We start from the raw sequence: 17,048 nt of genomic DNA, 5'->3' as shown, positions 1-17,048 counted from the left end.
CATAAAAACTTTACATGCAAACCCAAGGATAAAGAAATAAAAGCATCTACAATTCTTGAATGAATTCTTAACTTTCTATAAGTTATATAAGATAGGCCAAACTTTTACTTATATAGCAGTAGATGGACATTGAAATTTTCCTCCGAACATTTGAAAAAATTACAGTATTTTTCATTAATCAAAAAAGGTAGAGATATGAACAATATTAGCTTCAACACATTTTCCTTGTGCCCTTTGGTGGGATCTAATTTTAGCAAGAGCCATTTAACATATAATTACTAAATGTATATACAGAAAAGTAGAAAATTAGCTTTCATATCACAGTCTCAAAAATGGTTAATGTAATCTAATTTAGTTAGTTTTCTTATCAAGAAGAAAAACAACTCCATAAATAACCATCTCATTATAAGAATTCAAATGTTATTTTATGGAGGAATGAATAAATTAAATTCATAAGCAAATTGCTTATCATTATATAGTCTGGTATAGATAAACTACGTTGTGATAAATACAAAAATATCACTAACTACAATCATATATTTTTGATTCTCAAATGCAAAATGTGTTCTGGTTCCAAAATTCTAAAAAAAATATGGTTATATGAAAAATAATGATGAAAAATGAATTAGAGTTTAAAATGAATAAAGGCACATAAGGAACACCATGGAGATGTATTCAGAAGGAAGATCAAGGCATAATGAGTTCAGATATGACTGTAGTCAACTCTTCTACCTTAATGTCCATGCTCTCCTGAAATGTTAACAATAAATAGATCCCTAGCATTAATTTAATGAAATGTAAAATGTTTATTTACTCAAATAGTAACTTAGCTGAAGTCATACCCAGTGATGTTCCAATAAAAAATGTTACATAATCTTTTTGAAAATTCTTATTTAATACTATCAGCAGGAAATGCCTTTTAAATGTGTATAAGTTTATACTTATATTTAAATAAATAAAAATATATATACATACATACATATTTAATAATTTATACATGGACTCCATTGACCAAATAAAAGAGCACAGTAAAAGGAGAAAAAGTATTTTGACCAAATCTGAATATTGGTAGCTTGTACCATAATATATTCATCAAATAAAATTTAATATGTTACCATAATAATCTTTTGAAAACTTCTGAAATTTCTATGTACCTTGAAAACTGAAACATTTTACAATGCATAGCAAAAATGAAATACTAAAACATGTTTATGTAAAATATTTTTTCACTTAAGGTTGTAAAACTAAAGTAAATCATATGCTCAAATAAAAATTCTCCATTAATGTAAATAAAGATCCTTCTATTATAAGAAAGATGGTTTTATATTGACTATTAGACTAGGTAACAAAATATTTCAAGTGCTGATCATTTATTTTTCTTAGTAGTGGCTTCAATTTCAAATCATCTCTTTTTACTGATTTATCCTGAGAAGTTGGTTTGCACATTGGAGTAAACCTCTTTGTGGCAGAAAGTTATTCCTAATAAATTTAAGTGAAAGTATTTCTATATAGACAGAGGTCAAATGTAAGAGACAGCAAAGGCAATTATTCTGGGAACCAGAGCAGGAAACCTTGGTAACCAGAAACCGCGTAAAGGTATTAGGTTTGTGTTGTTCCCGAGCCCTCAAATTTAACTAGTTTCTTTCACATCAACTGAATTAACTGACTATACATTCCACTTATTACAGGCTCTTAAGGCACAGCCCAATTGACTACTACTGTCAGGAATTCTGGCAATAGTAGAGGCTACTCCTACCCAGTTAGCTGCATCAGGCATGCTATGGGTGATAGGTTGAACACAGAAGAACAGTCAGAAAAACTGAATTTATATGGCACAGTCTGGCTCAACGTTTGGAAAGAAATGGCTTGCATCTCGACTAACAGGTTCTTAGAGACTGTGCTCATAGACATTCTTTCTATGGTTCTACAGTGAATGAAAAGGTACATGAAAATAAGCAAATCTCCTTTAATGACACGGCACCTACCAAAAAATCTAGAGTTTCAGGAGTCTAAACAACTATAACACATAGCACAAATTTTCTAGCATTTGGCAAGAGGAGGATGCGAGGAAATCTTAAATAGGTGTCATAGCACTGAAACTTTGTTAACTTTACTATAGGAACAGATGTGAAACTGTACAGAATCACCACCTCACTGTGAATGAAGCAGATGAAGATCTTCAGCACGACTGAGGGGGGATCTAAATCAAATATAAACTGTGGTAATAAATGTAAGGTACTAATTGCTAGCAGATGTATATTTAGATAATATGTATCTATCATGTGTCACTATCACTTGCTTTGATGAGAACACCTTATGATTTTTCCATGCAAAAGTTCTCTCTTTATTTAACTTTTAAACTCCTTTTGCTAAAAAGGAAATATTCTTGTAAAAATGAAAACAAAAAACCATCCTTAACAGAACCTTAAATATTAATGCCTTTTTAAAAGGGTGAATTAATATGTGCAACTGACACTTAGGAATTGATTTTTTTTAAAAGTTTTCCCACTATTCTCAGCTGTTATAAGTCAGTTATTTTGTGTTAATTTACCAATTAATATAATAAAAATTGCACCAAATTTGTGTAATGGATAACTTAAGGAGTCATGTCATTTTTCACACTCTATACAGAAAAACAAACAAAAAAATCAAGCTATAAAATTCATCCTGCTAATGTTTGTACCTATATATACATGACCTGGAATAATCAATTTAGTTAACTCAATGATAGCACTAGTAAATTTAGTAAACCCATATTTAGTTCATGAGGATGTTTAACAGATAGCTAAAATTCAGTGTGAAGGCAAGTATCAGTGCCTGGGGAAGGTGAAGCAGGAGAGGGGTGAGGATGGAGCGCTGGTAAGCCAGCATGAGAGAGGGTATATGAAACGAAAGTGGGAAAGGACTCTTCCTCCCCATTTTTTCCAGTTTTCCTAAGGCCTTGGTAAGTGGCAAGTACTTCCCTTTCCACTGAAAATCACTTTCTGGATGACCTGTATCAGGAGCATTATACAGTACTGGTACCTAATCTACCCCTTTTCCTTTTATGGTAAAGATACAGTTATTTTACATCTAGAACATTTTACAATTTGTTGGTAAATATTATGATTTTAAAGCTGAGAGGATATTAGGAAATCATTTAGTCTAACTAACCCCTTATTTTATTGACAGGGGAACTGAGGTCCAGAGAAGCTATGATTTAGTTTCTAATCTACATAAATATACTGCTGTGACTAAAAGGTTTAGAAATGCTGTATTTAGTGTTATCAAAAGCAAGAGAGAAATGGGCATTAGAAATGCTTCAAAAATACAAAGAAAAAATGACAAAAAAAGAACTCTCCAGTTAGAATGGTTAGTTATCTGTTCTGACGTTACCAGAAAATAGTGAATTAAAAATAAGGGCTTGAACAAATGGATTAGGGAAAAGATACTAAATGATGAAAGTATGAACACATGCAATCATTACAAACAGAAAAAAGTATATACAAAATACTTACCAAGTACCTATTATATCATGAAGAAAATCCACAAAATGAAAAATGTAAAGCCTCTCATACAATTATTTTCTACTCAATTTGTTTCTATTTCATTATAAGAACAAACTATATGGTAGGATTATGGAAAAGGGGTACATGCACTTAATTCAAATCCCCAGGCCCCTTTTATATGAAACATCTAGAAAATCAATTCCATTTCTACTTTAGCTAGGTGGTTCTAAATGATTATTCTGCCTATGCTTAGTTGAGGTAAAAATGTCAAGGCCAGGTTACAGAGTTTGAGGATATCAAATTCTGCATAGGTTCTTATTACTATTTCTATTACAGCATTTTAGCACATTAAGATATCTTGTGTCAAAATGAATATATTTATTAAATATTAAAAATTTGGAAATTCAAATATGTGGTTGTGTTCCTAAGACATTATTTGCTCATACCTATGATCAGAGCCAATATAAATGCTTTTCATTGGAATCACCTAGATCAGTGCTTCCCAAAGTGTCCCTCTGGTAGAATGCAAAATGACTTTACATATGGCATATGGGTAAACATTTTTAATTTTACTATTTAAGTACGGATTTTAACATATATTAGAAAAAAATTACACACTAAAACTGCACAACACATTGTTGCCCCAGCCCAGTGTTTTGGATTTTTTCTCTCTAAAGAGAAAAATGTATGATAGAGGCTATCAAGGACCTAAATTAAACAAATAAAAACTCAAATACTTACTGTCGCTGGGGAAGCCCGAGTGGTATGTGTCACTGAGTGACCAGAATTCTCCATTGAATTGCCAATCAGATAGGTTCCTCCAGAGCTGCTGATGAGTTGTCCTCCCGTGACGCCCATCTGAATCCCACCAGTGCCCACCATACTGTGGGATGAGACCACGGTAGTCACCTGTGCAGAACTCCCTTGAGTATCAAAGTAATTCCCTCCAGTGTTTTGGCTGTACATCTGCGTTTCTGTGTAAGGATAAGTTGTTGTTCGGCTTTAGAAGAAGAAGAAAAAAGAAAGAAATTTATTTATATCATCTTATTTATTTTTTTCTAGTGTGAATATATGTTTAAAATATATCAGCTTAGCCTTTGGAACATGGTGAGTTTTTGTATTTTATATGAAACTTCATTCCCAGAAATAGTTGGGTTTACTTTCCAAACTAAAGGTACATTTCTTTTTTTTTTTTGCGGTACGCGGGCCTCTCACTGTTGTGGCCTCTCCTGTTGCGGAGAACAGGCTCCAGACGCGCAGGCTCAGCGGCCATGGCTCACGGACCCAGCCGCTCCACGGCATGTGGGATCTTCCCGGACCGGGGCATGAACCCGCGTCCCCTGCATCGGCAGGCGGACTCTCAACCACTGTGCCACCAGGGAAGCCCAGGTACATTTCTTTATAAGTACCTTAACACTCTTCTGTACTTTAGAGCTTTTGCTTGTATACTGGTGCCTACCTCCAGCATATAAATAAGCTCAGGTCTCTTCCCTCCAAGAAGTCCTGCTGCGTGACTTCTTAAATTTCTTACAAAACTTCCTGCAAATCCCAGTTTTAGAAAAGCTGGGATCCAGAATGACTGGGGGCTGCAAGTCAGCTCCTCACGCTGCTTCACACTCCTGGGTGACTTGCAGTAAACCTTAGGTAGCTAGCATCGATCTTTTTCTCACCACCATAAGGATCTTGATCAAAGATTTCACTTACCATGGGCCCTAGATCCCTAACTCTTTCTTTTTCTTTTTCTTTACACTCAAGGTTCTCCTTGATGTGATGACTATGCCACCTCATGTCCTCACTTTCCGCTTCCCAACAACTGCAGTCCAGCTTCTGCCCTTAGCCTTTCACTGAAAGTGCTTTTAATAAGGTCACCTGTGAGCACATCTAAATACCAAGCTAAAAGGCTGCTGTCAGTCCTCATCTTTCTTGACCTATCTGCAGTATAATATTGTTGACCACGCCATATTGCCCTTTCCCTCCTGGTTCTGTTCTGATTAAGCAGCTTGTTCGACTGATTTATTTTTAATATTCAATTGACTATAACTTACATTTTAACATAACTTTTATTTTTACTTGCAAGTAGTATAAGCTCACAAGAAGTTGCAAAAATAGTAAAGAGGTATAAAATACTTTATTTAAAAACTTAAATATCAAACTAAAATTCCCAGTTTTTTGGTAATTCTCTTCAACACCACATTCCAGAGCTAGGCAGTACTGACAATTCGGTGTAGATATTTGCAGACATTTTCTATGTGCAAGGTCTTTCTGTTTTAACCTCTCTTGTTCATTAGTTTCTATGACATCTTTTTTTACCTTTTACTTTTTTTAACCACTATGTTTCGAGAGCTTTTGGAGGCTCCATTTTTCTGGCACATTAAATACTGGTAATTTCTGAGGTCTCCATTTTCAGCTCTTATTTTTTTCTCACATTTATTCGGACCATATACCTTTATCATATACTACTTGACCATATACATGCTCATAAGTTGATAGCTCCATTTTCTAGTTATACTTTAAGAGTTTTAAATCTAGGTTTCTTTAACAGCCACCTGGTTATCTCTGTTAGGGAACCCCATGATATACGGGAAGTCTCAAATGTAAAATTGAACATATGCCTAAAAGGGAATTCTTTCTCTCTTCCTCTTTTTCCTATATTCCCCCTCTCAGCAGAGGGCAGCACCACAACCCTCAGCTTTGGAAATTATTGCTGACTTTCCATGCTCAGATTGACATCAGTCACTAAATCCTACTAATTTTACCTTCTAAATGATTCTCCAATTCTCCTTTCCATTCTTGTACTCACTTGCCTTAACTCATAATGTTCTCCATTATAACTGCCTTCTAATTAGTTTTCCTTCCTCTATTCGGGCTCTCTTCCAATCTATCTTCACTTTGCTGCCAGGAGAATTTTTCTAAAATGCAAATATGAAAATAAAGCTTTTCATAAAAACCTTTCCATGATTCTCTCTTGCCTTCGGAAGTAATTCACAACCCTTGACCTGCCTTATAAGAACCATCAGAGCTGATGCCTACATGATCTCTGGACTTGATACCAGTCATGTCTTCAAGTGCTTTCTTCGCTTACACCACACTGACCTTTTTGCTGGTCCCTGTAACGTGCCATCTTCTCTTGCCTCCCTGCTATATCTCATGTTTTCCTCTGTCTAGAAGGCCTTTACATTTTTCTTCAGCTCTCTTCTTTTGTCTAAATCACCCTTAAACTCTCAGTTCAAGCATCACCTTATCTCAGAATTACTTTTCCGGACCCTTTGCCCTCTGTGGCCACTCCTCACAGGCCTGTTATGTTTTGTTCTCTGTACTTTCCTAACACCTTGTGCATACCTGAAATACAGCTCTCCATATACTGTTACTTTCCTCATATATTCATATTCCCATGAAATTATGTTTTATTCCCATATGTACCCTCAACACTTAACACAGTTGCAGCTACACAGTGGGCACACTAACCAACAAATAGAATATGATTCTGTTTGAAAGTACATTTGACATAATGGTGAGTTCCGTAAATTTCTAAAACATAAATCCTTCTTTTGTTTTGTTAAACCAAACAAATTGGTTAGCACAATTGAGAAATTGTGCTAAACTATTCCAAGATTTTTCTGTATTATTTAAAACAGGTCATTTTAACCCATTACAAATTAATTTGTAATGTAATTGCTAATGTAAATTTTAGTAAAATAATTAGAGTGCTCCAAAACTATTCCACACTGGGTAAAGTTACTGCTTTCCAGGAAGAGCCACCACAGATCGATGTACAAATTTTAGTTTGGGGTGGTGACAGAAGCAACTCCATAGAGAACGTTTTTTTTATAGATAGAAAAATGCCATTTAAAGTACACAGTTCTTCTCATTATTGTTGTATTTCCCAGCTGGATACCTCATTTATGTATTTCTTTCATTATATATTTATTTAATAAAATAAAACAGCCATGTTGATTTCAAATTTAGGTGAAAAGAAAAGTGAGGTCATTTTAATTTATGTCAGCTAAATATGATAATGATCCTATTTAGCTGTTTTTAAAATAACACAATCTGATGTTAGTATTTAAGTATAACCAAGTAAGGTGTACACATAGATATAGGGCAATAAATAAGTACTTTGACAGGTGCAGGAAATGGTGCCAGCTTTCCTTTCCATAGTCCAAACAAAATGCTTAAGCATGCTCCACAGTAGTAAGTTGATTTTATAAATAAATCATGTAATAATGGCTATTAATAGCTAATAGTTACTGACCATTTACTACATAACAGGCACCATTTTATGTACTTTTCAGGTATTAACTCATTTAATCTTCATTACAACTTTCTGAGATGGGTACTGTTATAATTTCTATTTCCACAGACAAGGTGAATACTTGAAGTTTGGATAGGTTAAATAGCTTTATCCAAATCACACAGCTGGTAAAAAATGGATTTGGAATCTGCACTTAGCCCATGCTCTCAACCATTCTGTCACATAAAAAGAACTTAACTTTTTACGTATGTCAATGATATGTGTGAATGACTACTGAGGAACAGTCCCAAAAGCTGGTATAGGGAACATATGGACTTTCTGTTGCTATTTGGGAGTTCCTTACACCTTAGTTAACTGTTTACTAACACCCCACTACTCTCCTCTCTTACTCAGAATGGAATCTGCAGAAGATGTACTTGCAATGGTAAAGAAATAGAGATGGAAAAGGCGAGACTATTTTGGAGGATACTTACCATTGCACACTTAGATTTCAGAAGTTCTATGATCATGGAAGTTGCAACTCTATTATAAGAGAAACATTCCAGGGGGTTTAAATCACTCCGTCTTGGGGTATGACTCCTTTATATAATTAGTCCTCAGTGAACAATAGTAATGTAAACAAATGCATCACAGATATATAAAATCTGTATCTATAGCCCTCAAGTCAGCATAAAAATATGGCAGCAAAGAGCTTTCATTTTCATACTTCCCCCTAGTTGGAGATGATTCATTAGCTAAAAAGAGCAAAGAACAGGATAAGAGTGAAAGTCACTAAAGAGTATGCCTAATCCATAAATTATGCTCATTACTCAATCATAACCCATGGGACTGAGGAGAAGGCTTGAATAAACACACACTGGGGTAAAGACTGGTAATTTCTAGGGGAAAAAAGACACAATTATATTAGGAAATGAAGTGTCACAAATTGTTGCTGAATTTGTCTCTGACACTTATACACTTGCAGTGGGGAAGAGAGGAGACTTTTAAACACTGGATTGGGTAATAGAGGCAGACCATAATATCCTTAGTCATTGTCCTTCAAGGGTAAGAAGATAAGTATTAACGCATTTGTTGGAGGCCTATCTGGAGCCAGAGCCAGAGTCAGGCACAGATAATTCCTAAACGTCTTTTCAGTTCTAAATGTTCTAAGCTCCTGAGTAAATACTGGAGAAATTTTGTTTAGAAAAAAAAGGCACCACCAACAAAAACAAACACTTCTTTCTTTCTAGGTACTAGAAATAATAACTCTTTAATTCTGATACCTAGGATCAACTTGCCTTTCATACTGCTAGAATGAATACATATGAGATATTGCTTGCACACTATTTCCCCAGAAATTTCCAAGACATACGTTTGAGAAAAGTACTCAATTTTTGGCATATCAGATTGAAAGCAGCTAACTATTTCCGCACTGTACACTACTGAAACAGCTAAATTCCCAAGCAATTCTGTGCACACTTGAAAGATGCTGCTGTGTTCCTTTTGTCTGTTCTTTACTGATTGCCTCAGACCGTTATGAAAATAATGTGTCACATTATTCTACAGCAGAAGAGAAATCTTTCCATTATTCTGCATATGTATCCAGTAATGAATGTAAACACATAGATATGTGCATACTTGCTGACAGACGCTTCTTCATAGCTGACTCTATTATCAGGTTCTATGTAAATGTCAGGACTCTGATCCATTGAATTCAGTAAATTAGTGCTGTGTGCATCCTATCATGCCTTAGCATATACCTTGACTAAGCATGACCCTGAATATTCCCTGCTTGCTTATTCACTAGGATGATTATGTATGTCAATTTATTTTAGTTATAACCAATTTTTCTGTTTTCTTTATCTTCAGGTGTCTTATCCACAAGTCCAGATGTATAATATCTCTAAATTATGTGTTCTGTATTTTACCTAGGTCTTGAATATCCTCTCACCAATAAGCTAGTCAACTGCAAAATCAAGCAATGGTATGAAAATGGCAAATTAAAAAAATAAAATACCTTGCAAATTTCACACCATAAAACTTATTATGAAGATAGAATATAGTAATGTTGATCATTATAATATCTTACATTGATTGGTACAATGTTTTATTGCTTTCAGGCTATTCTGTACACATTCTTTTAACAAATATTTACTGAGCATGTATTCTGGCACCTGGAAAAAAGGAACATGACCTCTACAGTCATAAGGGCTGCATAACATAAGGGGCAGGTGGTCAAAAATAAGAAAGGAAATAAGATCATTAGACATTTTCTTAAACCTGTGAAAGAGAAAAATAGAATATTAAAGTGTAATAAATGGGAGGGCGTATATTAGATCAACTAGTCAAGGAATGTTACCTCTGAAGAAGAGATATTTAGGTTGAAACTGAAGGATAAAAAGAAGTCAGTCCTATGGAAAACAGGAAGAAAAATATATCAGGAAGATATAGTGTGGCATGTGCAAAAGCCATGACACAGGAAAGATCCTGGTATTTAGGAAGGAACTAGAAGTCTAGAATGGTTGGTTAAAATGAATGAGAAGGACATTAGAAACAATGAGGTTTAAAAAGTAGATAAAAACTAAACATGTAAGTAGTGTAAACAAATTTTTTAAACTATGGGTCATGATCCACAATTTAATGGATCACACATACTAGTATTAAAAAAAGAAAGAGACTATAGTAGACGAGACAACATCAGAACATATCACACCTAGTAAGGATAAGAATTATCTTGAGAAACTTTGTTTCTGTCATATGCATATATGGTGTGTGTGTGCATGTGTATATTTATCTGAGTATAAAAATGTACATCTAATTTTTTCAATGTGGATGGTTGTTTAAAAAGCTTAAAGACATCATTATGGACTATGGCAAGAAGTTTGGATGTTATTTTAAGCTGGGATAGGAGTTTAAGGAAGCTAAGGTACAGGGAGGTAAGGGAATGTTCCAGCCAGAGAAACAACCTAAAGAAAGGCCTGAGGTCAGAGAGGTAACAGGAAACCCTGAGAAAAGGGAGTAGCAAACAGGGAACACTGCTACAGATAAGCCATGTAAGATGATTCTGAAACATGTTCATTAGATATAATGAGAGGAGGTAATCTTATTGTAAGGTGTTTCCATGTAGTGCTAGCAAATATATGCCTGATTGAACAGACTGAGGATATAAGTAACTAAAGGCAGCCACAATGAATCAGTTTTAAATATTTTCAAAAAGTTTGGGAGCTAGGAGAATTTGGGAACTGGGAGAACTGTTGTTAGAGATAGCGGCAGCAATGGCCAACAGCGTTTGAGATAATTGTGGTCGTGTGGTGTCCTTATTGGACAACTTTTGGGGTGTGTTTTTGCCTTTGGTCTGGCTGCTGTCTAACAATGCTTGCACCTGTCTTTTTTCAGCTTGGTTCTTCAGACTTCCTAGAAATTCTGAGTCACAAATATTTTTCAATAAATTCATTGTTTTGCTTAAATAAGCCAGACTTGGTTTCTGCTGCTTGAAACCAAGAACTCTTAAACAGTTTTTCATTGTGAAGTTTTTATGGGAGTCACCAAAGCCCCGCAGAGAAGTAGCTAGATTATTTGGAATCTTCAACAAATTGCAGTCTTGTGGTATGTAATATCTGGTTGTCTAACATGCACTACTTTTTTGAGTTTTGACATAGATCATTTCTTGAATGCTCTAAGTCAGACTGAAGGCAGAAGGTACATCAGAGAGGTGACATGTCCATTTTGTGCAAGACACCAAAGGGGAAAACAGTAATTCAGAAAGGAATTCAAGTGACCTAACATAAGAGACTATTACCTAAGAATCAAAAACAATAAATTAAATATAAAGTAATAAAATACTAGAATCACTAATGAAACACTTGATTTAAATTCAGAAGACATACTTATTTCTGCTAAAACAATAGGTAAAAAATAAAAGCATTTATCGAGTTGTTGCCACAACAGCTACAGAGGAAATGCAAGAATGAATTATTAAAATGCAATAATAATCCTTGCAATAACTAATTGAGCTTTTTCATTCATATGTAGTATTTTTAATATTATATATGTTGATAATGTACAGAGTACTGAAATCATAACTTTAAATTATCATTACATAAAGATATTTGGACATTTACACTTTACTGTGCATTTCAATTCTTCATTTGTATATTGTAAAGTAGTCGTTCTCACACTTTAGTGCACATCAGAACACCTGAAGGGTTTGTTAAAACACAGATTGCTAGGCTCCATTCCCCGAATTCCTGATTCAGTAGAACAGGGCTAGGGAACCAAAACTGGAATTTCTAACAAGGTTGGCGTTTCTCAGATGAGGTACATGCTGCTGATCTGAGGAACACACTTAGAGAACCACTGTACTAGAGGATAATAAAAATGTGAAGACCAACTTTCTCAGGAGTAAGGAAAAAAAGTGCTATTTCACAACTATTAGTGCTTTTAGTTTATTTGAGTTTTTTAAAAAGTCAAAGTCCACAGTTATAAAAGAAGTTTTATATTCTGTGGCAGTTATCCATGAAAGCATTACCAAAATTTCTGTTCACTGCTATAATGGTTTTTGAAGCATACCAAAAAGGTGTACATAATAAGTACATATAGAGGTCATAGTAGATATAGACTTAAATCAACTTTGGCAGGAATGACATCATAAAAGATTTTGATCCAGAGTTGCTGGTCTAAATTTACAAATAAGAAAAACTGGGCTGGATCATATGGTAGTTCTATTTTTAATTTTTTGAAGCACTTCCATACTGTTTTTCATAATGCCTGTACTAACTTACATTCCCACCAATTGTGCACAAGAGTTTCTTTTTCTCCACATTCTCTCCAACACTTACTTCTTATTCAGCCATTTGCAACATGGATGCACCTTGAGGGCATTATGCTAAGTGAAGTAAGTCAGATAGAGAAAGACAAGTATTGTATGATATCACTTATATGTGGAATATTAAAAATCAAACTCATTGGCGAAGCAAGTCAGAAAGAGAAAAACAAATATCGTTTATTAACGCATATATGTGGAATCTAGAAAAATGGTACAGATGAACCTATTTGCAGGGCAGGAACAGAGACGCAGATGTAGAGAATGAATGTGTGGACACGGGGGCAGAGGGTCGTGGGGGGTGGGATGAATTGAGAAATTGGGGTTGACATAAATACACTACCATGTGTAAAACAGATAGCTAGTGGGAACCTGCTGTATAGTGCAGGGAGCTCAGCTTGGTGCCCTGTGGTGACCTAGAGGGGTGGAATGGGGTTGGGGGGGTGGGAGGGAGGTCCAAGAGGGAGGGGATATATGTATACATACAGCTGATTCACTTCGTTGTACAGCAGAAACTAACACAACATTGTAAAGCAACTATACTCCAATTTAAAAAAAAATCAAATTCATTGAAACAGAGAGCAGAACGGCACAGGGGCTGGGAGGTGGGAGAAATGGGGAGATATTGGTCAAAGGGTAAAAACTTTGGGTTACAAGATGAATAAGTTCTGGGGATCTAATGTACAGCTTAGTGACTATAGTTAATAATACTGTATTGTATACTTGAAAAAAAAAGAAAGGAAGAACTGAGCAACCATATACATACACGTAAGCTCAAAAAAATTGTACTAGAAAAAAAAAACTGAAAAAGAAAAAAAAGGTGTGTTAATACTATGTTAGCAGCATCTCAATTCAGTTCCATTCATTTTTCCTTGTATATTTAAAACTACCAAGTAATCTGCTCCTGTGTCTCACCTGTCATCAAATGCTATTCTTTATTCAATTCATTCAACACATACAGATTGAGCACCTATCACATACGACTGTTGTAGGTATGAGAGAGAGAGTGGGGAGCAAACAAACAAGGTACTGGGCCCACGTGACAGTTACATTCTAGTGGGGAAAAGACAGATATTAGATAAGTTAAAAGTAGATAGTGGAGAATGACAGATAGTCGTAAGTGTTGTGGAAGAAATGTCTTTGTTAGAAACAATAAGGAAACTTAGGGCACAGAAAAACTGGCCAATAATAAGACTGAGGAGGATCCAATAACAGAGGAACGAAACAGAAGAATATAAAGTCAAAGAAGACAAAGAATCAAGGATAGAGTGGCTGACTGGTTGATTGCTAGAGATTTAGAAAAGTTAATCTAGAAGAATGTCTATTAGGTTTAACAAATGGAGGTCTTCAATGACTTTGATAACAGCAACTTCATTGTAATGTGGAGAAAAAAGCCAGCTTGGAAGAGAATGAAGAATATGAGGTCAATCCTAAGAGGATTCACTACAAAGGAACAGAGAAACCAGATACTTGTTAGAGATGGATATGTTGTCAAGTGGGACTTTCAAAAATGGATAAACGCAGCTAAAGCATGTGTGTATGTTGTTGAGGCCAACCCAGGTGCTAAGTCCAGGCAAACAGGTGGTATGCCCCATACCCAAAGTTAGGCACACTGCTGGACTCAGGCAGTTTGGGACCTCAGAGCATTCCCTGGAGGCCAGTCTATTCGTCTGACTCCTTCTGAGGGCCAGGCTAAGATTTGTTGGATTTGTCCCCTCCAAAACCTTCTGGCCATTACAAAGCTCAACCCTTGTGAACCAGCCTTCAACTCTATATAGCCGGGGGATCTACTCTGTATAGCTGGGGGATCTACAAGACTGTAGTCTCTTGTGAAGCACAATACAGTGTTTCCCAACCTCTCCCAATGCATACTCCCAAACAAAGAGTTCTCACTCTAGCTTCCAAATATTTGTTCAAGCAGAGATTTTTCTAAGTTTAACTTCTTTTGCAGTTAGTTTTATAAGAGTAACTATACTAAAAGTGAGTATGTTTTTTCAGACAATACAAATAACCCCATTTCCTGCTCTTATTACACCCTCCCCATCCTGAACCTGACCTGGTTAGTAACCAATGCTTTTAACTATTAATCCCCATTTCACAAGTTGGGAAATCTAGGTGCAAATGTGTTATTTGCCTGATGTTATACTGTAGTCAGCAGGAGAAACGATATTTGAACTTGGGTCTCTGAAGTTCATTTAAGAAAATAATACAGGTTGGTTCTAAACCTAAAAAGGCACATGTGGATTTCCTTTATTTTCACCTTTTTTTTAAAAAAAAAAAAAGGAGGGAGGAGGAGAGGAAGAGAAAATTTAAAGGTCTAAACTTTTCCAAGTGTTATCATGCAGAATTATTCTGGACATTATGCTACTGGATATGAAAATATCACAGAGCAAATTGCCCTTAATGTGCATCAATTAATTCTACAAATGAGAAATATTAAAAAGGAATACAGCCAGGGCAGTCAAATAATAGCGTTTTCTTCTGGAAGCTGTTTAACTATAACATTTGATGTTGAAAAATTAGTAAATATGGACTTTTCTATATATTTTATGAATATCCAAAGAACATCCTATATTCACAAAATAAATTTAACTATAAAAGTATAAGATGGGTTTAAAAAAAACATACAATGATTCATACGAACAACAGACTCTTAGTCTTAAAGAGTCATCAGTCATAAAAAAATCCACGAGTTTATTATCTACAATAAGATATACAATAATACAATAGCATAATGTATAAAATTTACTAAAAATTTTTTTTGTGATTGGCCAACCCTTCCCCCCAAACCTCCGAATAACTCATGATCAAAAGACCTTTACCTACAGATCACTGGAAAGGAACATGTGTTGAAGGTCAGAAAATATGAACTCTAAATACTACCTAACTAGAGGTACAAATTATTGCACCTCTCTGGGCCTCAGTTTACCCACCTGTAAAGTGGAAAGATTAGAATAAATGATCTCCATGACCTTCACAACTCTGATATTCTGAGAAGCCATATTTGAAAGCCTTCCATTACTCTAGGAGGCAGATTGAAAAACATCTTGCTGTGATTTATGTCAGAGTGTTCTGCCTATGTTTTCCTCTAAGAGTTTTACAGTATCCGGGTTTACATTTAGGTCTTTAATTCATTTTGAGTTTATTTTTGTGCACGGTGTTAGGGAGTGACCTAATTTCATTCTTTTACATGTAGCTGTCCAGTTTTCCCAGCACCACTTGTTGAAGAGACTCTCTTTTCTCCATTGTATATTCTTGCCTCCTTTGTTATAGATTAGGTGACCACGGGTGTGTGGGTTTATCTCTGAACTTTCTGGCCAAAATAAACAAATGGGACCTAATTAAACTTAAAAGCTTTTGCACAGCAAAGGAAACCATAAACAAAACAAAAGACAACCCTCAGAATGGAAGAAAATATTTGCAAACGAAGCAACCAACAAGGGACTAATCTCCAAAATATACAAACAGCTCACGAAACTCAATATCAAAAAAACAAACAACCCAATCAAAAAATGGGCGGGCTTCCCTGGTGGCGCAGTGGTTGAGAGTCTGCCTGCCAATGCAGGGGACACGGGTTCATGCCCCGGTCCGGGAAGATCCCACATGCCGCGGAGCGGCTGGGCCCGTGAGCCATGGCCGCTGAGCCTGCGCGTCCGGAGCCTGTGCTCCGCAATGGGAGAGGCCACAACAGTGAGAGGCCCGCATACCGCAAAAAAAAAAAAAGGGCCAAAGATCTAAATAGCCATTTCTCCAAAGAAGACATACAGATGGCTAAAAAGCACATGAAAAGATGCTCAACATCATTAATTACTAGGGAAATACAAATCAAAACTACAATGAGGTATCACCTCAGACGGGTCAGAATTGCCATCATCAAAAAATCTACAAACAATAAATGCTGGAGAGGGTGTGGAGAAAAGAGAACCCTCCTACACTGCTGGTGGCAATGTAAACTGGTACAGCCACTGTGGAGAATGGTACTGAGGTTCCTTAAGAAACTAAAACTAGAGCTACCAAATGATCCAGCAATCCCACTCCTTGGCATATATCCAGAGAAAACCATAATTTGAAAAGATGTTCATTGCAGCACTATTTACAATAGCCAGGACATGGAAGCAATCTAAATGTCCATCGACAGAAGAATGGATAAAGAAGATGCAGTACACATATGCAATGGAATGTTAGCCATAAAAAAGAACGAAATAATGCCATTTGCAGCAATGTGGATAGACCTAGAGATTGTCATACTGAGTGAAGTCAGTCTAAGTCAGACAGAGAAAGACAAATATCATGATATTGCTTATATGTGGAATCTAAAAAAAGGGTACAAATAAAATTATCTACAAAACAGAAATAGTTACAGATGTAGAAAACAAACTTATGGTTACCAGGGAGTAAGGAGGGGAGGGATAAATTGGAAGACTGGGATTGACATATACACACTACTATATATAAAATAGGTAACTAATAAGGACCTACTATATATAGCACAGGGAACTCTACTCAA

At 35.6% G+C, this 17,048-nt stretch overlaps 1 protein-coding gene across 10 annotated transcripts in view; it reads right to left on the bottom strand.

The window, feature by feature from the left end:
- The window catches only part of RFX3 (regulatory factor X3), a 288,861-nt gene that overhangs the window by 89,641 nt on the left and 182,172 nt on the right, over positions 1–17,048 (bottom strand). For 9 of the 10 annotated variants that reach the window (XM_029201564.1, XM_029201562.1, XM_029201568.1 and 6 more), the window contains one exon: positions 4,230–4,488. In XM_029201564.1, the coding sequence (XP_029057397.1) occupies positions 4,230–4,488 (259 nt within the window). The remainder of the gene's footprint in view (positions 1–4,229; positions 4,489–17,048) is intronic. The other variant, XM_029201571.1, reaches the window with a different exon arrangement.

Source organism: Monodon monoceros, unplaced genomic scaffold (assembly GCF_005190385.1).
Source record: "Monodon monoceros isolate NGI ecotype Baffin Bay Population unplaced genomic scaffold, NGI_Narwhal_1 Super_Scaffold_5, whole genome shotgun sequence".
NCBI lineage: Eukaryota > Metazoa > Chordata > Mammalia > Artiodactyla > Monodontidae > Monodon > Monodon monoceros.
The sequence above is the reverse complement of the archived record's forward strand: the minus strand, read 5'-3'. Positions and strand labels throughout refer to the sequence as shown.